This window comes from Arvicanthis niloticus, chromosome 2 (assembly GCF_011762505.2).
Source record: "Arvicanthis niloticus isolate mArvNil1 chromosome 2, mArvNil1.pat.X, whole genome shotgun sequence".
Classification (NCBI taxonomy): Eukaryota; Metazoa; Chordata; class Mammalia; order Rodentia; family Muridae; genus Arvicanthis; species Arvicanthis niloticus.
Genome location: NC_047659.1, coordinates 90,507,044 through 90,527,888, shown reverse-complemented (window position 1 = coordinate 90,527,888; position 20,845 = coordinate 90,507,044). Strand labels below are relative to the sequence as shown.

The 20,845-nt window shown below is 45.1% G+C and overlaps 1 protein-coding gene across 2 annotated transcripts; it reads left to right on the top strand.

Moving 5' to 3' along the window:
- Window positions 1-7,911: 7,911 nt before the first annotated feature.
- On the top strand, window positions 7,912-19,854 carry Ppp1r14d (protein phosphatase 1 regulatory inhibitor subunit 14D). 2 transcript variants are annotated; one of them, XM_034496083.2, is made up of 5 exons: window positions 7,912-8,543; window positions 10,511-10,575; window positions 19,101-19,184; window positions 19,388-19,420; window positions 19,619-19,854. In XM_034496083.2, exons 1-5 carry the CDS (start codon window positions 8,067-8,069, stop codon window positions 19,704-19,706), a joined length of 747 nt encoding a protein of 248 aa, XP_034351974.2. In that variant the 5' UTR covers window positions 7,912-8,066; the 3' UTR covers window positions 19,707-19,854. The 2 variants fall into 2 exon arrangements, with proteins under 2 accessions (XP_034351974.2, XP_034351975.1); XM_034496084.2 differs by lacking the exon at window positions 10,511-10,575 and having other exon boundaries at window positions 8,151-8,543.
- Window positions 19,855-20,845: the final 991 nt, after the last annotated feature.

Genomic DNA, 20,845 nt, shown 5'->3' with positions numbered 1-20,845 from the left:
CATTCTTTGTAGCCTCCAGCCACTCCCCTTTTTACATCTTCTCCTGCTGTCTCTGCACAGCCTCTTTGCAACTGCCTACGGCCCTGGTGCCCTTCACCTGCCTGGCTCCGGGGACTGATCTAACTCCAGAGCATGTATGTTTTGTCTGTATGTATTGAAGTTCACCATATGCCTGTAGTGGCTGCAGTGGCCAGCAGAGGGTGACAGACCCCCCCCCCCCCCCCCGAGTTATGAACAGTTGTAAGTTATCATTTGTGAGCTAGGAACCAAAGCCAGATCATCCGCAAAAGCAGCAAGTGCTTTTAACCACGGAGCCATCTCTTCACACACCCCGCCCCCATCCAGCTCCCTTTTAAAAATCTTTAAGAGGTAGAGCCTTGCTTAAAGTTTTCTTAATGAGTGAAGTGTTGTTATGCACACCAATAACCCCAGCTCTCTGCTACAGAATGATTTCAAAACCTGTCTTAATTTTTTTAGTGATCCAACTAAAAGCCTATTGATGTTCTTAGTTAGTGTAGAAACAAAGTGTATATTTTTCCATGTGGGTGGATTAGCAACTACACACATTCACACCTCTGAAAGTGACCAGGGAACAACCTAAGGAGTTTCTCAGACATTGTCCACTTTTTATTCTCACTGGCCTGGAACTCATTCAGTAGGCTAGACTAACTAGCCATAGAATCCCAGAAATCTATTTGTCTCACCCTTGACTTAGTTTGTGTGTGTGTGTGTGTGTGTGTGTGTATGTCTGTGTGTATGTTGGTAGTTTTTACATAGGGTCTCATGTAGCTCAGACAAGCCTTGACACTTTGAACACTTTGAAAGTTTGTTTAAGGTTTATTTATTTTATGTGTATGACTACACTGTAGCTGTCCACAGACACACCAGAAGAGGGCATCAGATTCCATTACAGATGGTTGTGAGCCACCATGTGGTTGCTGGGAATTGAACTTAGGACCTTAACCACTGAGCCATCTCTCCAGCTGGAAAGCTTAGAACTCCTGATCCTTCTGCCTCCACCTCCCAGAGTTAGAATTAGAGGCATGTGCCACCAGGTCCAATGAAGGATTTTTGATAATAAATTACTGAAGAAATAATGCAGTATTTTTCAAAATTAGACCATGTGTTAAGTACTTTTCTGTCACTATGATAAGCCACCATAACCAGAAGCAACTTCTGGAAGGAAGAATTTGTTTGAACATATGGATCTAGAGGAATAAGAGTTCATCGTAGCCTGGGGGCAGAGCAACAAACAACAGGCGTAAAGGTAGGAGTAGGAGTCTGACATCTTCAAGTACAAGCAAGGAGCAGAGAGAGCCTACTGGAAGCTGGGTAAGGCTAGGTACTCTCAAAGCCCCCAGTGACATACTTCCTCTAGCAAGGCCACACCCCCCTCAGCCTTCCCCACAGTACCTCCACCTGACAACCAAGTGTTCAAATGGCTAAGCCTGTGACATTTCTCACTCAAACCACCACAGGCCACTATCATTAACTTTTATGCAACAGGACTAGGTAGCTGAGTATGGAGCTTCATGTCAGAAATCTCAACATTTTATTTTATAAGCAAGGCCACAGGATTGCCACAAGTTCTAGGCTAGCCTGGGCTACATAGTGAGTTTCAGGTCACCCTCTGAAAATAACACACACCATATACATAAGTCACATAGAAGTTAAAAAATAGAAAGTAGATTACTGTTCCGGGGACTAGCAGAAAAGGTGAGAGAAAGGGGAGGGTGTGGAGGAGTGAATGTGGTCAAAGAACGTGATATGTTTAAAATGAAAATGTCATTACAAAACCCATCATTATATACGATGAATACACGCCAATAAAAATAAAAGACCTTTGACAGTCTGATAAAGAGCCCTCCACCAGTACTTTAAAAAATCCAAGGGGCTTGAGAGTTGGCTGAGCAGTTCGGATTGCATACTGTATTTGCAAAGGACCAGAATTGGTTCCCATCACCTGCATTGAGTGGCTCCCAGCTCCCTGCAACTTCAGCTCCAGAGAGCGCTGGCCTCTGGGGGCACTTGTATTTGTGTACACATGCCTACACCCACACACTGGCACACACATACACAGAATTAAAAATAAAATCTTTTTAAACATCCCAGCAGGAGGATTGCAGGTTCAGGGCCACTTTGGGCTAAGTAGCAAGTCTGGAACCTCTGCCAGCTAGTCTAGCCTAACAGAAGAGTTCCAAGCCAGTAAGAGACCTTGTTTTAAAGGAGTCAGATGGTGTTCCTGAGGATTGTATCTGAGATGGTACCTACACACACACACACACACACACACACACACACACACACACACCACTCAAAACAAATCCTACCACCACCAAAAGAGGGCTGGGGTGTAGCTCAGTTAATAAAATGCTTTCCTGCTGAGAGTTCAAGGGCAGCCTGGTCTACAGAGCAAGTTTCAGTACAGCCAGGGCTATGCAGAGAAATCCTGTCTTGGGGGGGAAAAAAAGTAGATAAAATAAAATGCTTCCCTAACATGGATAAAGGCTAGGCTTGATTCCCAGTCTCACATAAACCGGGCATGGCTATGCATACCTGTAATCTTAAAATTGGGGAGGAGAGGCAGAAAGATCAGAAATTCAGGGTTGTCCTGTACTATACAGGGAGTTTGAAGCCCACCTGGAATACATGGGACCCTGACATTAATAATATGTTTAAAATATTCTAGCCAGGCACTTTTAATCCCACCCCACAGGCAGATCTCTCTGAATCCTAAGCCAACGTATTTTATATAGTGAGCTCCAGGACAGACAAGGCTACATAGTGAGACCTTGTCCAACATCGCCTCCAAAAAAAAAAAAAAATCTAAATAACTGTTTATAGTACTCTCGAAGATGTACTTATTTTATGTGTATGAATGTTTTATCTGCATGTATGTACGTGTACATTTGTACCTGGTGCCCACAGAGGTCCAGAAAAGGTGTCAGATCCCTTTGAATTGCAGCTATAGATGGTTGTGAAGCCACCATGTGGGTGCTGGGGATTGAACTCAGGATCTCTAAAAGAACAGCTAGTGCTCTTAACCTCTGAGCCATCTCTCTAGATCACCATACCCCCAGCTGATTTTCTTGTTTGTTTTTTTGTTTTTATTTATTTTTTTTGTTTGTTTTTTTGAGACAGGGGTTCTTTGTGTAACAGCCCTGGATGTCCTGGAACTTACTTTGTAGACCAGGCTGGCCTCAAATGCAAAGATATAATATATGTATACCTGCCTCTGCCTCCCAAGTGCTGGGATTAAAGGCCTGCACCACCACTGCCTGGCCTGATTTTTTTTTTTTTTTTAAGATTTATTTATTTTATGAATACACTGTCACTGTCTTCAGACACACCAAAAGAGGGCAACAGACTCCATTGCAGATGGTTGTGAGTCACCATGTGGTTGCTGGGAATTGAACTCAGGACCTCTGGAAGAGCAGTCAGTGCTCTTAACCACTGAGCCATCTCTCCAGCCCCTGATTTTTTTTTTTTTTTTTTTTTTTTTTTTTTTAGGAGCAGTTTGATTACAGGTCAGTGGGCTGGTCAGTGCAATATTATTTGCAGTAGAGGGAAATGTGTTCTGTTGTCTTTTTAAGCCCAGGCTGGTTCTGAACTCACAAGGATCCTTCTGCCTCAGCGTTCTGGAGATTATAGATGTGTGCCACAGTGCCTGTGTAATGGTTTGAATGAGAACGGCCCTTATAGGCTCATATATTTGAATACTTTGTCCCCAGTTGGTAGAACTATTTGGGAAGGATTGGGAAATGTGGTCTTGTTGGGGAGGTGTGTCACTGGGGGCGAGTGTTAAGGTTTCAGGAGACTCCTGCCACCCACTACTTTCGAATCAGTGATAGTTCTCAGGCTTTCTGCCTGTCACGCATGTGCTCCACCACCATAGACGCTAACCCTGTGAAAACATATGGACAATTAAATGCTTCCTTTCTTTCCCCAACCCCCGGCCCCAGACAGGGTTTCTCTGTGTAGCCTTGGCTGTCCTGGAACTCACTCTGTAGACCAGGCTGGCCTCGAACTCAGAAATCCGCCTGCCTCTGCCTCCCAAGTGCTGGGATTAAAGGCGAGCGCCACCACCACCCGGCACATGTTTATTTTATAATTAAGTTTCTGTAATGGAGAAGGAGAAGACATGTAAGAACAGGCTAGGGCGGAGAATGTGGCTCAACAATGTTTAGTGTGAGGTTGGCAAGACTCAGTCCCCAGTACTGAACAGGGTAGGAGGATTCCAGGCAGCCTGACTCTGCTGGGCTCTGTCTGCTGCCCATTTTGACAGAACTTGTGCCAGGCCAGGAAATCATGACAGTCTTCCCTCTGCCAGTCTTGTATCTTCCTTGTCTCCCTTTGCCATTGAGCTTCAGTGTCCATGCTGCAAGTTCACATAGAATCTCACCATCCCCCATCTTAAAAACAAAGACTTGGAGAAGCCCTATGCATGAGTTGGGGATGCCCTGTGCAGGCATCTATGACATTTAATTATTGGTGTGTTCTGATCTATTACTAATTTCTGTTAAATATTAGCCCCTAATTCTTCACTCTTTTCCTTTTTCCTTCATCCTCTTCCTCTTCTTCCTCTTCTTCCTCTTCTTCCTCTTCTTCCTCCTCTCCCTCCTCCTGATAGGCTTTCATACTTGCAGACCAAGCTGTTCCAGAGTTCACTATGTGCTCAGGCTAGCCTTAAGCATGTAGCAATCTTCCTGCCTCATTTCCCCAAGTACTGGGATTATGGATGTTAGCCACCATACTAGGCTTTTTTTTCCCTATAGCCAGCAACTTTTTTAATGTTACATATACTATTCTTAAGGCACATCTGATGATATATTTTTAACACAGTAGGTGTCAAAGTATGCTTAACATATGATTTCTTCAGGACCCCTCCCCTTTCTGAATTCCAAATGGAGGAACTGAAAGCGCGATGTAAGACTGGCGATGCGTATTCTATCTTTGGCAAGCTTGTATAAGCACTGTTGTAACTGTAATGTCAAAGAACTGTAAACTAGGAACTTTCTTCAGTTATAAAACACCAGGACTGCTGCCTCATTTCCCCAAGTGCTGGGATTATGGGTGTTAGCCATCATACTTGGCTTTAAAAAAAAAAAAAAAAAAAAAAAAGACAAGATCTTGCTATATAGCACAGGCTGGCTTTGAATTCATAACCTTGCTTCTCCTTCCTGGGTTCTAAGACTATACATGTGTGTCACCTTGCCCCACACTGGCCTTTTTTTTCTAAAAAAAAAAAAAAAAAAAAAAAAAAAAAGGTTTCTCAGGAGCCAACATATAATAGTGGAAGTCAATACTGAGCACAGAAACGTGACATCATTAAGGCGACCATTATAAGACTTAGAAAGAAGTTATAATAAAAATCAGGGACCAGGAACGTAGCTCTGTTGGTAGAGCGTCTGACTCATGTACAAGAAGATCTGGACTGCACAAACCAGTGTGGCCTAACCCTGAGATGTGAAGGCAGGAGGATTGGAAGTTCAAGATGGGGCTGGAGAGATGGTTCAGTGTTGAGAACAGGGCCTACTTTTGCAGAAGACCAGATTTCAGTTCCCAGCATTCATCTGGGGCTGAGTGCTGGTTAGTTAGTTAGTTAGTTAGTTTATTTGTCAACACTAAGGTCATTTGGAGAGAGGGCACCTCAATTAAGAAAATACATCCATAAGATTGGCCTAGGCGGACTAGAGAGGTGGCTCAGGGGTTAAGAGCACCATCTGCTCTTCCAGAGATCCTGAGTTTTATTCCCAGCAACCACATGGTGGCTCACAACCATCTATAATGAGATCTGATGCCCTCTTCTGGTGTGTCTGAAGACAGCGACAGTGTACTCAAATAAATCTTTAAGAAAGAAAGAAAGAAAGAAAGAAAGAAAGAAAGAAAGAAAGAAAGAAAAGAAAAGATTGGCTTGGGCAAGCCAATGGGGCTTTGCTTTATTATTATTATTATTATTATTATTATTATTATTATTATTATTATTAATGATTTGTGGGGGAGGGCCCAGCTCACTGTGGTGGTGCCAGAGCTGGTGGTCTTCAATGGGTTGAGAAAGCATGTTGAGCTAGCCATGAGGAACAAGCCAGCAAGCAGGACTCTTCCAAGGCTCCTGTGTCAGCTCCTGCCTCTGTGTTTCTACCTAGGCTTCTCTTTACAATGTAGCTGTATGTGAAATAAACACTTTCCTCCCAAGTTGCTTTTGGTCTTGGTGTTTATCACAGCAAAACAAAGCAAATTAAATATGGATTTTTTTTTTTGTTGCTAGAGAGTGAGAGTGAGAGAAAGAAAGAATAAGAGAAAGAATGAGAGAGGGAAAGAGAGAAGAGAGAAGAGAAGGAAAAAAAGAAAGTAGATTAAGGCCTGGTCTACAGAGTGAGTTCCAGGACAGCTAGGGCTACACAGAGAAACCTTGTCTTGAAACAACAACAGCAGCAACAAAAACTAACAACAACAAAAAGACAGGCAGCTCACAACAGCCTGTGATAACCAACTCAAGGGGACCTGATCCCCTTTTCTAGACTCTGCAGTCTCTATCCATGTGCATAGACCTACACACATACACATACATAAAGCCAACCTGGGATGAAAGAGAGAAAAGAGAGCGAGAGCGAGAGAGAGAGAGAGAGAGAGAGAGACAGAGACAGAGACAGAGAGTGAGGGAGGCAGAGAGATGGAGAGAGACTGAGAGAGAATAGGGCTGGCAAGATGGCTCAGTGTATAAAAGTGCTTGGTGACCTGAGCGCAGTCCTTGGATCCTGTGTAAAAGCTGTCCCCAGTGCTACACATCTCTTATCAGTGGCTTGAAGACAGAGACAGGAGAATTACCCAGATCACAGTCCATCTAGCCCTGAGCACATAGTGCCACAGAAACAGCCTTGAGAGAGAGGCTGTTTCTGTCACACGGAGGGAGAAGCACGCTGTCCTCTGACCCCACACATGTACCGTGGCGTGTGCTCACCTGCATTACACACAATAATAATAAGTATATGTTTTTAATTAACATGTACAGGACCCAAGGTGGCGACAGTTATTGATCAGTGGTAGCACTTCCTCAGCACATACAGACACACACACACACACACCAGATGATACCACATAAAAGGACAATCATTATCTCAAGAGAACTAAAGCCAAAGATGGTGGTAGAAGTTAGAGGTCCCAACAGGAGAAGGGAGAAAAATTCTTTATTTTTTTTCATCTGTTTTTCTGTGCTGGTCATTAAAAAGAAAAACAAGACAAAACAGACCACAAAAACCCAGTCTTCTCAAATGTAAAATTATTATTATTATTATTTTGGTTTTTTGAGACAGGGTTTCTCCATGTAACCCTGGCTGTCCTGGAACTCACTCTGTAGACCAGGCTGGCCTCGAACTCAGAAATCCACCTGCCTCTGCCTCCCAAGTGCTGGGATTAAAGGCGTGCGCCACCACCGCCCGGCATTAAATTATTTTTAAAAAATGTTTTTATAAGGGACTGAATAACTGAAAGTACTTTTAGATGGCAAGCTTGCTTACCAATCTGAGTCTTGATACTTATGTGAAGTCAGGTCTGCCTGTGTCTTTTATCAGGAAGAAGCTGAATCAGGGGAGGCTCACGTGACAGTAAACTTGGCTTCCAAGAATGAGAACGGGCAGTGTAGGTCTGCATAAATCTGCCTTTAACAATCACAGTGGCAGAGCTGAGATCCAGACACACCCAGACACAGGGCACAGGGCCCACAGGGTCAGAGGTAGCCATCTGCCAACTCTATCCACTGGCTGAGATTGCCCTCTGTGGGGACTCACCCTGAGTAGGAATCCTACTCCTACAGGAACCACAGCTGCTCAGGCCTGCAGTGGACCATCTAGTTCCTAGAAGACAGGATGCTGAGGGACTTCAGGTGAATGAGTCTAATCACAGTCTAGTGCTATCCATGGAAGACAGGTGGGAGCCCCACACCCAGCAGGACTCAAAGGCTCCTTCCTTTTCTCAAAGCCTGCTAGCCTCTTGACTTTTGCTTGTTTGAAGTTTATGTTACTGTGGGCTCTGGCAGCTGCAGAACGAAGGCTGGGCTATGGCTCTGAATGCCACTGGCTGCCAGAGAGAAGCTAGGAGTCTCATTCCCAGCACTTACTAAAGGCCTATTGATCTTTGACCCCTGCCCCTCCCAAGAGCCTTGGCCCTCTTCCCACCTCCTTTCTTCCTTGTGGGCCTCTCCCTCCATTCTCTGTCCCCTCATTTTCCTCTATGCTCTTGCCTGGACTGGCAGTTTCCCCCAGCTCCTTGTACAGTCCGATCTTTCCATGCTGTCTTCAAGCCCTGCTTCCTGTACGTCTCCCAACCCTGGCACAGACAACCCAGATAAGAAGGTCCACTGGGCTTCTGAGAAGAGAAGGAGGACATCATCCACAGACTCAGAGTCAAAGACTCACTTGGACATTTCTAAGTTGCCCAGGTCCCGGAGGCCCAGCCGGCTGACGGTGAAGTATGACCGGGGTCATCTGCAGCGCTGGCTGGAGATGGAGCAGTGGGTAGACGCTCAGGTTCAGGAACTCTTCCAGGTGGGTAGCCTGAGGGGGCTGCTGGAGACTGTGGATCTGGGGTTGGGTCCTGAGATGCAGAGAGCTTGCTTAGAGATTTTCAGAGGAGCTGGAGGGCTGGTTTGAAAAGCTCTCATGGAGCATGCTTCTTGGTTTTTTTGTTTGTTTGTTTGTTTTGTTTTTTGTTTTTCGAGACAGGGTTTCTCTGTGTAGCCTTGGCTGTCCTGGAACTCACTCTGTAGACCAGGCTGGCTTCGAACTCAGAAATCCGCCTGCCTCTGCCTCCCAAGTGCTGGGATTAAAGGTGTGCACCACCACCACCCGGCATGGAGCATGCCTTTAAGATGGAAGAAAAGTCCCAACCATCTCTTTAACCCCTTGTGTTATGGAGAAGACCTGATTTCATTTAAGGGAATTGCCTAAACTCAGTTTCTGAGCTATATAATGGGGCTATCCATATAGCTCCTTGCTAAGACTTTCTGAGACTTAAATGACAGTTGAAGAGGAAATGCTTGGCCAGACTTTGTTGCTTTATGTCTGTCTCTTCAACGTACATTCACGACTAAAGCCACATCGTCCAATACTGTCCCTATCAGTACTGTGGCTTTTAGTTTTAAATGAATTAAGATGAAAATGAAATTCAAAATTAAGATCCCAAGTCACATAGGAATGGTTACAGTGCCGATTGTCTCGTATGCCACATTGTCAGCACAGATGTGGGCCAGCCCCACTATCTCAGGATGGGCAATGCAGACTAGACAGTGAGAACAGCCAAGGAAACCCTAACACCATGACCTCAACCAGCTTGGACTGTGTGGCTCCGGCTGCCTTTCCTCATCCTCAACCGGAGAAGGATGCCCCTGGTCATGGGGCAAGTAGTAAGTAGTCTCTTACTTGGACTGTCAACTCTGATCCCAGAGCAGTACCAACTGCTTCATCAACCATAAGGTTTTGACCTCTTTACAATGTCTTAGCCACAGTGCAAGCCTGGACATGCGTTCTTTGATTTAACCATCCCCCAAATTCCATTGGGTAGCTGTCGTCTTACAGCTGAGAGTTGAGACTTGAGCTGTAGATACAGCTCCGTGGGTAGAGTGTTTGGATGAAGCCTGGGCTCTGATCCCCAGGATTGGCATAGCATACATGGTTCATGGTGGCACACTCTTACAGGAGGTAGAAGCTGGAGGGTCAGAAGGTCACAGGCGTCCTCAGCTACTTAGTTAATTCAAGCCTACTGAGATGCATAAGTGACTTGCTCAAAGTCATGCAGCTAGGGAGCCATGGACTAGGAACTACAGTTTGGCCCCTGGCTAGAAAGTTTGGGTACTTATTTGAACAGCTAGCCAATGGGAATTTAATCCATGACTAGGTGAGTATAAGCCCCATGGTTGGTTCCTAGAGACTAACCCACAAGACCAGGAGTTCTCAATGTTCACTAGAGTGTTTGTTAACATGGCTCTCTTCTTCTGCCTGCCTGCCTGTCTGCCTGTCTGCCTGTCTGCCTGTCTGCCTGCCTGCCTGTCTGCCTGTCTGCCTGCCTGCCTGTCTGCCTGCCTTCCTTCCTCCCTCCTTGCCCTTCTTTCCTTCTTTGGATCCTGTGTTCAGGCCTGTGATTCTTGCAAGTGAGGCTTTGCCAGCTGTCCTACTATGAGAGTAGAAAAGGATGACCAATGGGGCCTGGTCAGTGTTGCAGCTCACTATGTCCAGGGACTGTCTACAAGAGCATGCATGGCTCCTCACTATGTCCAGGGACTGTCTACTAGAGCACGCATGGCTCTTGTCGGCTGAAGCATCCTTAGGCTGCTTGTAGAGGGTTGAGACGCTTCAGAGTTGGGAGCTAGAGAGCTAAGCTTTCTTGGGCCCCATCTCTGACTTTGCAGGGCACCGCCAGCCACCCCCACTTTACTACTTCCAGCTCCTCCACACTCGCTCTGTTTCGATTTCAAAGTGTTTCATGTGCCCTTAAATGAAAAAGTCTCAAATTTCAGACATCTCAGGGCAAGTCCTGCCAAGCAACCGAGGAAGGCAGCAGCCCAAGAACCCACTTTACAAGGCGAGGAGGGAGGAGGGAGACTGCATTGTAATGTGCCCATAATACTGGGAAACAAGGCATGTGGGAGGACTGCTCCCAGGCAATGACTGGCATAAAACACCTGCCCTGTTGTTTCCATGGCAACTGTCCAAAGGTGCCAACAGGAAGCAACTAAGTACCCAGGAAGCTCCAGGTGGCTGGGCATTTAGACAGAGGTCATGGGAACTCTGAGAGTACCCAGCTTCTAGTCTACTTTTCTAGTGCCCCTCCATGGTCTATCCTGCCCACCTTTGCCCTGATATACCATTGGGAATGGGTACAGGGATGTGTCTCTTGTTCAATGACACTCAGCCTTTCTTCTGCAGAGAACCAATGTCCCCATGGGTGTCACTGGCCTGGGGTCTGTGAGAAACTAAATCTGGGGATACACACAAAGTAGAGGCCCTGGGACTTCTGCTCTCTAGAAGTAGCCTGAGGATTTGGCTTCTAGGAAGAGACTTAATCAGCTGTACATTTAAGGAGACCTCTCCTTAACAACAGGCTCCAGACACTGTTTCTATCCTCCCCTCCCCCCACACACTTCTTTTTTAACCTCGTCACATCAGCCCCTGAAAGAATTTGTCCACACTCACTTCTGACTTTTCCCATTCCCATACCACTCAGTTCCCTGAAATCTTCTGAGAGCTCTGCCTCTGGTTGCTAAGTGCTGCATTGAAGTTAATGTGCATATCTGCCGGGGACCAAGAGTGAACTTCCAGTAATTCCATGGTACTGGATTTTCCTGCTGACAGCTGGAACACACTCCTGTTGAGGTGGTGACATTTTAAAGCAACAACTGACTACATTTTTAACTTTTAAAAATGTGTGGTTGTCAGACCTGGTGGCACAGGCCTGTAAACTCAGCTACTGAGGAGGCTGAGGCAGGAGCATTGCAAGTTCAAGACTAGCTTGGGCATTTTAGTGAGACCCTATCTTGAACTAAAAGTACACAAAGGAACTGGGAATACATATGAAATATGTAAATAAATTGAAAGTATTGTTGGGGCCACTGAGATGACTCAGCAGGTGAGGGCAGTTGCCACACAAGCCCGATAACCTGAGTTTGATCCCTTGAACCCATATAAAAGTGGAAGGAGAAAACCAATTCCACAACGTTGTCCTCTGACCATGGCACTCCCTCATCACACAATAGCAATAATAATTTTTTAAAAAGTATTGTTGGACATGGTGGTGCATGTCTTTAATCTCAGCAATCAAGAAGCAGACAGATTTTTGTGAGTTTGAGGCCAGCATTTTCTATATAGTGAGACCCTGTCTCAAACAACAACAACACAACCCCAAGTATTGTCAATGAAGCAGACATAGTTAGCTTATCTGGGCTGTTCTTCATTGCTAGTCTCCATGGTCTGGGTGTGGACTGAGATGAGAAAGGGGTTCAAATCAAGCAACAGCTGGCAAAAAGCTGCAACATGTAACAGCGTCGCAAGCTTACCATACTCGTTTATCTCAGTGGTGCTGTGTTGTCTTCACTTTCTTTAAAACCTACTTTTAATAAGGGTTCTTAAATGCTTTGACCTCCCTTCTAGCCCACCACCCATAAGAGGTAGTGGAAAAGAACGGTTATTGGGATATGGGGGAGGCGGACCTGTTTAGAAATAGTTTTTTTGGAGCAAATCCACTCTGTGTTGTCAGGCTATATACCAGCAGTCCAGTTTAGTAGAGTCAGGATGGCAACCATGCAGTGGTTGCATGATCCAGCAGAAACAGCCAGGCCTCAGCCAAATTGGCACAAGTCAGCAGGAGCGACCAGGACCAGCAGGGATGCCAGGAGAAGTATTCTGCCATGCTTCTGTCAATGAAGTTAAGATCAGTGAAACCGTGAGACCAGCAATGCAAAGTTAGCTATGCAAGCCCCCATCACTGTCCATTGGGTCCTATTTATACTCCCTCTAAACATCATGGGTTCTCCCACAGATCTTGCTTCACCATGTGAGTCTGTCTTAGCAAAATTCCATGTGAGTCTGATTCAGTTGACATCATTCTGCCAATCAATCGGCCCAAGTCCAAGGAAGCTGCAAGAACCGGCCAGAACACCACCAGAAGTTGTTTTGGTGCGTTTCTTTCTATGAAGTCATGACAAAGGATGGCCATTATGGAATGGCAAGGCGTACCAGTACCATCCAGCACCATCCACCATCTGTTGGGTTTTTCTTAACATCATGCGTTCTTTCACATGTTTGCTTTAGCAAAACAACCTTTTGCCTGTGTCTGCTTCAGCAAAACATTCCTTCATGTGTCTGCCTTAGCAAAACACATCACCTGTGTCCGCTTCAGGAAAACACTCCTTCACATGTCTGCCCCAGCAAAACACCATCAAACACAACTGACTTTCCAAAACAAAAAAACAAAAAAACAAAAAAAAAAACATAAGTTTCCACTTCAGGGCTGTTATTCTCTGGGAATTCAAAACATATGTGAGGGACCGAGAGTGGAGCTCAGTGGAAGAGCATGTGCTTGGCATGTGCTTGGCATGTGTAAGACGCTGGCACTAGGGATAGGGGATTCAAAAGAAAAAATATTGGGACTGTGATACAATCCTCTATTATCAACATTTTTCTGTAGTGTCAATCATGTTCAACATATATTAAAGACATAAATGGGACAGTAATGTTTTGGGGGTCAGGAGTCTCTTTTATAAAAGCAAACATAAACTTTTTTAAAAAAATGTATATGTGTGTATGCACATGATAGACATATGTGGAGTTCATGCCCCAGTGTGTAGAGGAGACAACTTGGTGAAGCTGGCTTTCTCCTTCCATTTTTATGTAGGTTCCAGGGATCAAACTCAGGTGGTCAGGTTTGTGCAGCAAACCCCTCCAACCACTCAAGCTGCCTCAGTGGCCCCCAAATCCTAATCTTTATAACGATTATTTTTAGTTTTGAGACAGGATCTTGGTATATAGCCTAAGCTAGCCTTGAAATCAAGACTTCAGAGTAGCTGGCATTACGGGCATGTACCACCTGCCCCGACTCTTCCCTGCCTTCTGAGATTCTGACTCACAATTGTTAGATGATGGATGATGGGCAGGCCCTTGGGTCTGTTTTACCTCCCACTCTGAGGCCATGCCCTGGACTGCTTCTCTAACCATTTTTCTGCAGAATTAAATATGCTGCTAATTCCATCAGGTAAAGCTTTTATTTAAAATATAATCAATTCTGGAGGATTTCTATGCCTCTTTTATTTTATTTTTGGTGTTTTGAAACAGAGTCTTGCCCTGTGGCCCTGGTTGGCCTAGAATTCACTATTTAGCTCAGGCTGGCCTCAAATTTTCAGCAACATTACGGCTTCTGCCTCCTAGATGCTAGGATTATAGTCATGTGCCACACCACACCAAACCATTTTATAGGTTTTATTTATTTATTATTACTACTATGGAATGCACTGAAGATTAAACTCAGGACTCATGTATAGGAAGAAAAACAAGACCTTCACCACGAAGTTCCATCCATTTAATCCATCCATCTACCTGGGTTTTGTTATTGTTACATTGTTTATTTGAGATAGAATCTAAGGCAGCCAAGACTGGCTTCAAACTCTCTATGGAACTGAGAATGACCTTGAACTCCTAACCCTTCAAGCTCCAGCTCCCAGGTGCTGGATACAGGCTGTATCCCCAGGCCTGGTTTATAAGGAACTTGGGGTAAACCTGTGCATGCTAGGCAAGCACTCTGCCACCTCTTGTTTCTATTCTTTCTTGGTTCACAGCCCCAAGTTCCTTATTTTCCAATGTCTGAAAATATTGTTCACATTTTTAAAAAATTATTATTTTATATGTATGAATGTTTCTGTCTGGTACCTGAGGAAGCCAGACGTTTTTGGATCTCCTGGAACTGGAGTCACAAACAGTTGTGAGCCCTCATGTGGGTGCTGGGAATTGATCTCAGATCCACAGGAAGAGAGGCTACTGCTCTGATCCACAGAGCCATCTCTCCAGCACCGGTTGTGGTTTTTTGAAACAGTGTTTCCTTCTGTAGCCCAAATTGGCCTGGAAGGGATGATGTAGCTCAGACTGGCTTCCTGTTTTAGCCCAAATATTGTGGTAACAGGTATGTACATCTGTGCCTCACATTTTATTCTATTATTAATTTATTATTATTGGTGGGTGTGTGTATCAACTATAGGTCAACTTCAGATGTCATCCTCAGGAGCTGTCTACTCTTTGTTAAATTACTTTTTTTGTGACTGGAGAGATGGCCGAGTTTAGGCTCACTTCTTGTTATTGCAGTGGACCCAAGTTTAGTCCCTAGCACTCACATGGTTGCTTTCAGCCATCCATAACTCCAGTTCCAGGGGAGGTGGCACACTCTTCTGACCGCCACAGACACCATGGTGCACACACATACACGCAGACAAAACACTTATACACGTAAAAGAAAATGAACACATCTAAAACATTTGTTTCTATTTTATGTGTAGGGTTGATTTATTTTGACTCACACAGGCATGCGGTGTCCATGCTGACAGAGTGACAGATTCTGGAGTTACAGGAGCTTGTGAGCTACCTGATGAGGATGCTGGTTCCTCTGCAAGAACAGCAGGTGCCCCTAACCATTGAGACATCTCTCTGCTCCTGTCCACGCCTTGTATGTTTGAGATAGGAGCTCTCCTAGGACTCAGGGCTTCCTGGACTGTAGGCAAGGCTAGCAGACCACCAAGTTCCAGGTGGACTCCCAGCTCTGCTCTGCCTCTGGGATTGCAGGCACTTGACACATCTTTTGATGTGCGTGCCGAGAGTCAGCCTCAGGTCTTCATGCACAAGTAGCGAGCACCTTAGATATTATCTCTCCAGCTTCCCACCTTTTGTTTTATTTGAAACAGTCTCAAATAGCTCAGGCTAGTCTGAAAGGTTCTCTGTAGTCTAGGATGACCTTGAACTTCTGATCTTCCTGCCTTGACTAGTGAGTGCTGGAATTATAGGCATGTTCTACCACACCCTCTGTTTTTCATTTTCTGGAATTTATTTATTACGGTGTGTGTTCATATATGTGTGATTTGTGTCTGTGTGCACCCACGTCATTATGCACATGTAGAGATCAAAGGTCAACTTTCAGAGAATTGGTTTTCTCCTCCCACTGTGAGATCAAACTGAACCTGTGTGTCAAGTGTCTTTATCTGCTGAGCCCCTCCCCACAAGATAGGGTCTCCTTGTGTAGCATTGGCTAACCTAGAATTCATTATGCAGAGTAGGCTAGGCTTGAATCTAGAGAGAACTTCCTGGCTCTGTCTTCAGAATGCTGCAGTCAAAGATGTGTGCTGTTAAGTCTGACCTTGGCTTGTTTTGTGTATGTGTGTGTGTGTGTGTGTGTGTGTGTGTGTCTGTGTGTGTGTGTGTTTGTAACCCTGGCTGTCCTATTACTTGCCATGTAGCCTAGGCTAGCTTAAAGCTTTCATCAATTCTTCTGCTTCACCTTCACAAGTGCTAAGACCAAGTGTGTGTTCTCACATCTGACTGTATATTTTGTGTGATTTTCTAGTTAACAACTACATTATGAGAATAACCTAGTGCTTGTCACTCCTGGCCCTAAGCATCAGGATTTGGTGACGTTTGTTTGTTTGTTTGTTTACTTATTGTAGGCTTATATTTTTCAAAACCTATTTTAATAAGGGTTCTTAAATGCTTCAACCTCCCTTATAGCCCGCCCACCAAAGGTTAGGGAGGAAGATGGTTAATAGGACAAGGGCGGCACAGACCTGTTTAGAAGTAGTTCCTTGCCGGGCAGTGGTGGAGCATGCCTTTAATCCCAGCACTTAGGAGGCAGAGGCAGGCAGATTTCTGAGTTCGAGGCCAGCCAGGTCTACAGAGTTCCAGGACAGCCAGGGCTACACAGAGAAACCCTGTCTTGAAAAACCAAAAAAAAAAAAAAAAAAAAAGTAGTTCTTTGAGGCGATTTCAATCTTTGTTGTTAGCAGTCTAGTTCACTAGCAAAACACCAACTGGAATCAACAGTAGCAGCTTAATCCAGAAGAAACCCCAAAGCTCCACTAAAACAGTAAGAAGCAGCCAGAACTCAACCAGAAGTTCTTTGGTGTGTTTTTCTCTACAAAGTTATGACAAGCAAAGATAGTAAGTGTAGAAAGCAAGGTGAACCAATGCCAGAGGATCACCTACTGTCTATTAGGTCATACTTATACTCTTTCCAAACATCATGTGTCCTTTCAAGCATCCTCTCCAGCAAAACGTCACATGACCTTTCACCAGACAGCTTCCAGAAAAATGCCATGTGTCTGTTCTCAGCAAAACATCCTTTCATAAAACAGTCTTCAGAAAAACATCATATGACACAACTGGGTCTCTAATGAAACCAGAAATTCCCACATTTATTTATTTATTTATTTATTTATTTATTTATGAAACGGGGAGTCATCTCACGTTTAGTAGCCAAGGGTGATCTTATGTCTCTCTCCCAAGTGCTGGGATTACAAGTGTATATATACTGGGTATATGCTGGTCCTGAGGCCTGAATCCAGGGTTTTGTGCATGTTAGGCAAGCACTCTACTGACAGAACTACCCAGTATCTGGTTACTTCTTAAGCTCCAGATTTCAGAGACAACTTCTTCCAGGAATCTTCCTGACCCCTGGATTGGTGAGCTTTCCTTCCCATGGACTCCCATGGTCATGTGTGAGCTTTCCTTTCCATAGACTCCCATGGTCATGTGTGAGCTTTCCTTCCCATAGACTTCTGTGTTCTCTCATCAAGGCATCTGTCTGTCTGTCACCTTCTATTGTAACTGCTCTTCCAGTTGTCTGTAGGCTTTTCAAGGGCAGGATCATATTGTCTGTCTGTCTTGGTGTTATACTCCTAAGACCCACTTTCATCTTTGATATACAACAGGCCTTCGTTTATTGATCTACCTGTTTTCTATATATCTGTTTATTGTGGCTGGCCTTGAACTCACAGAGATCTGCCTGTTTCTGCCTCCTGAGTGCTATGCCACCACCACCCAGCTGCCATCTTTTGACAAACACACATAAAGTCTACGAGCTTTGAATGAAGTCCACTATATGTGAAAGAAGTGCAGGAGGAAGTCTAGAGCTTTAGGGAAGGGGCTGACTCAAGAAATAGTGATTTTTTAAAAAAGGAAAAGTTCTTGAGTGTTAACAGTGGAAAGAGAAGGAAGGAAGATGGGAGTTCTTTTCTTTTTGATACATTATTTGATCTGTGTTATTTACTTATTCATAATTTATTCATAATTTAAAAAGTCACTTTTATTGAATATAAACCTACATGGAATAAAATGTGTCCTTTTACAGTGACCAAAATAAATACAGTGAGTGTGTTTTGCCCTTTATAAAACCTTACACTGCCAAGTGTGCATAAGTGGACATGGGCCCAAGTATGTGAGGGGTCAGATTCCCCTGGAGCTGCAGTTATGGGAGTGTGAAGATATAGGTGCTGGAACCCAATTCAGCTCTCTCGAAGAGCCGTCATTGCTCTGCTGCTGAGGTATCTCCTCCAGCGCCTGCGTCTGTAACTTTTCTTGTTCTGTTTTGAGACAGGGTCTCTCTATGTAGTCCTGGCTGTCCTGGACTATCAGTCTAGGCTGACCTCCACTCATAGAGAAACTGCTGACACACCGGGCAGACTGTAACTTTTCAATTTTCTGAAGTTTAACTTACTTACTTTACTGTTGGAGATGGGGTGTGTGCTACAGTGTGCACGTGGAGCACAGAGGACACCTTCAGTGTGTTCTGTCCTTGTGGGACCCAGACACTGGACTTTTCTTTTTTTTTCTTCGTTTTTCGAGACAGGGTTTCTCTGTGTAGTCCTGGCTGTCCTGGAACTCACTCTGTAGACCAGGCTGGCCTCGAACTCAGAAATCCGCCTGTCTCTGCCTCCCAAGTGCTGGGATTAAAGGCGTGCGCCACCACCACCCAGCTAAACTTTTCTTGTTGAACTCAAGCCAGCAACATTTACTCAATAGCTCATGACTGTAACTTCTAGAAATAGCTTTTCTATGATTTTTAATATGATTCATATATTGCACAATTTACCTGTTTTGTTTTTGAGACAGGGGGTCTCAGTACCTAGATAGCCTGGGAGTCCAGAAAAAGGTACAGGAAGCACTAAAACTGGAGTTGGAAACAGTTGTGGGCCTCCATGAGGTGCTGGAAATCTAATTCAGGTTCTCTGGGAGAGCAGCCAGGGTTCTGATCTGCTGAGCCCTCTCCATGAGGCATTCCCCCTCCTTTGCCCACTATGGAGTCTAGGTTGGTCTGAAACTCATGATCATCTGTCCTTAGCCTCAGCACTGAGAGCACAGGCACACCTGAAGACCTCTTTTTGTATAACTCTTAACATGTTTGCATAGAATATAGTAGGTACCTAGTAAACATTTATCAATAGGAAAATCAATGCTCCTTGTGAGTTAGCTGAGGAGGGGGATCAATATGAAGATCAGCAGATGAAGGCAGAGATGGTGAGTCCTGTCAGTAACTGCCCTTCTAGCACCAGGTGGTCAGATGCCTCTGTTACTCTCAACTAGGGTCAAGAAGAACTTTCTGAGCCTGAGATTGATCTGGAGGCTCTCATGGAATTGTCCACAGAGGAGCAAAGGACTCAGCTGGAGGTAGGATGGGAGGCTGTGGGTGGGAAGCTGGGCTTGGAGCCTAGGCCTGCTTCCTTGGGTGGTATGAGAAGTACCATGTATTAGCAGCACTCTCTAATCAACAGAGATAACTGACAGCTGCAAAGAACCAATTTCCAGGGAGGATTCTTGGGAGACTGGTGGGGAAGTACCATGGCTCAGTTCAGCTTGCTCTCTTTTCTCAGGCCATTCTCCAAGACTGCCCAGGCAACAGAGAGGTAAGGCACATTCTGCTACTGCATTAGAAGGAAGCCTTAGGGGGAGGATGTAAGAAATAGAGAGGAGCCTGTGAGAGGAATGCTTGGCCCTTGATCATTCTTTCTGTTTCTTGCTCTGAGGACAGTTGGAAGACAGATTAAGGAAGGCAGCGTAGTGACTGATTTCCTACGTTGATTTTAGTGTTCTCTCTCCCTCAGCCTTTTATCTCTGAGCTACTCAGTCAACTCAAGAGACTTCGGAGACTCAGCAGGCCTTCGAAATAATCCTGGAGGGACCATCTTCTGAAGCCTCAGCACTGTCAGGATCCACAGGATACTGGCCAGGACCTACAGCCCTGACCTGGATACTGGCTGAAAGGTCTTCCATACAGACAAGAGCTGCAGAAGACAAAGAGAGACACTTGTATAGCCCACGTGTGTGCAGCCACAACTGGCTCTCTCAGCCGAGCTCTCTGGGAGTCAGCTGTAGTTGTGTCTAATGTTTTACTTGGCAGCCAAGATAAAACCTTTAGAAGCCCAGAATAAGGGAGTGTGATGTGTATCCATGCTGGGGATGGGAGAGGGAAAGTGATATCTTGGAAGACCAGCATCCTAAGTCATTTGGCTCTACCCATGTTATGCATCCATCCACCCACCATCATCCCACATACCCATGCCAACAGGTGTTGGGAATGCAGAGACAGAGACCACAGCTTAGCTTTGAAGAGACTGGAATAGTGAGGCCTGGAGGCCATGTGGGTAAAGCACATGGCAGCCTGGTGTCACCAACAAGAAGGGCCTAACTGGCAGAGACAAGTTTAGAATTCCACTGAATAGGCAACAGGAAACACCTCACTGGATCTCACAGGAGCATCCAGGGAGGCTGATCCCTCCTCCACACACAGTATAGCAGGACTCTCTGGATTGTACTCTCTTCTTGGATTAGTTCCTGTGCAGGGCAGGAAGGAAAGAAACAGAGGATATGCAGTGGAGAGAAAGGCATTGCCAGAGACTGAGCCAAATGGCTAAAGGCAGACATTGTTGGGTCTTTGAGGTACACAAGTTGGGACAGGAGCCAGGGCTTCTGTGAGTAGAGGAAGCAGGGTAAGCATGGATTGATCCTACATTCACTACTAAGTATTAGACAGACAGAACTCTAACATGGAAGGGTCTTCTGGTTAAGGTGAGCTGTGCTGAGTACAAGACACAATTCCCTAGGTGAATATTCATGCTTACTTGAATGAGGCCACCAGGAAGTGGGACTGTCCTTGCTGGGAGCTTACAGAACAGCTAGCTCCAGCTTTTCATGAATTCCACAGGAGTCTGCTTCTAACCTTCTCTGTTTCTTAGCAACTCTCATATGCTCCAGGTTCAGGGGCCGTGAGGTTCTAGATATAGAAGGTGTTGGGCACCTGGAGGTATAGGTCAGTGGTAGAGCACATAATT

Bases quoted from the DNA above. Each gene is read 5' to 3' on its own strand.
- Ppp1r14d (XM_034496083.2), top strand. From the start codon at position 8,067: ATGCCACTGGCTGCCAGAGAGAAGCTAGGAGTCTCATTCCCAGCACTT. The intron at 19,185-19,387 runs GTAGGATGGGAG...CTCTTTTCTCAG, and splicing joins AGCAAAGGACTCAGCTGGAG to GCCATTCTCCAAGACTGCCC. The intron at 19,421-19,618 runs GTAAGGCACATT...TCTCTCCCTCAG, and splicing joins ACTGCCCAGGCAACAGAGAG to CCTTTTATCTCTGAGCTACT.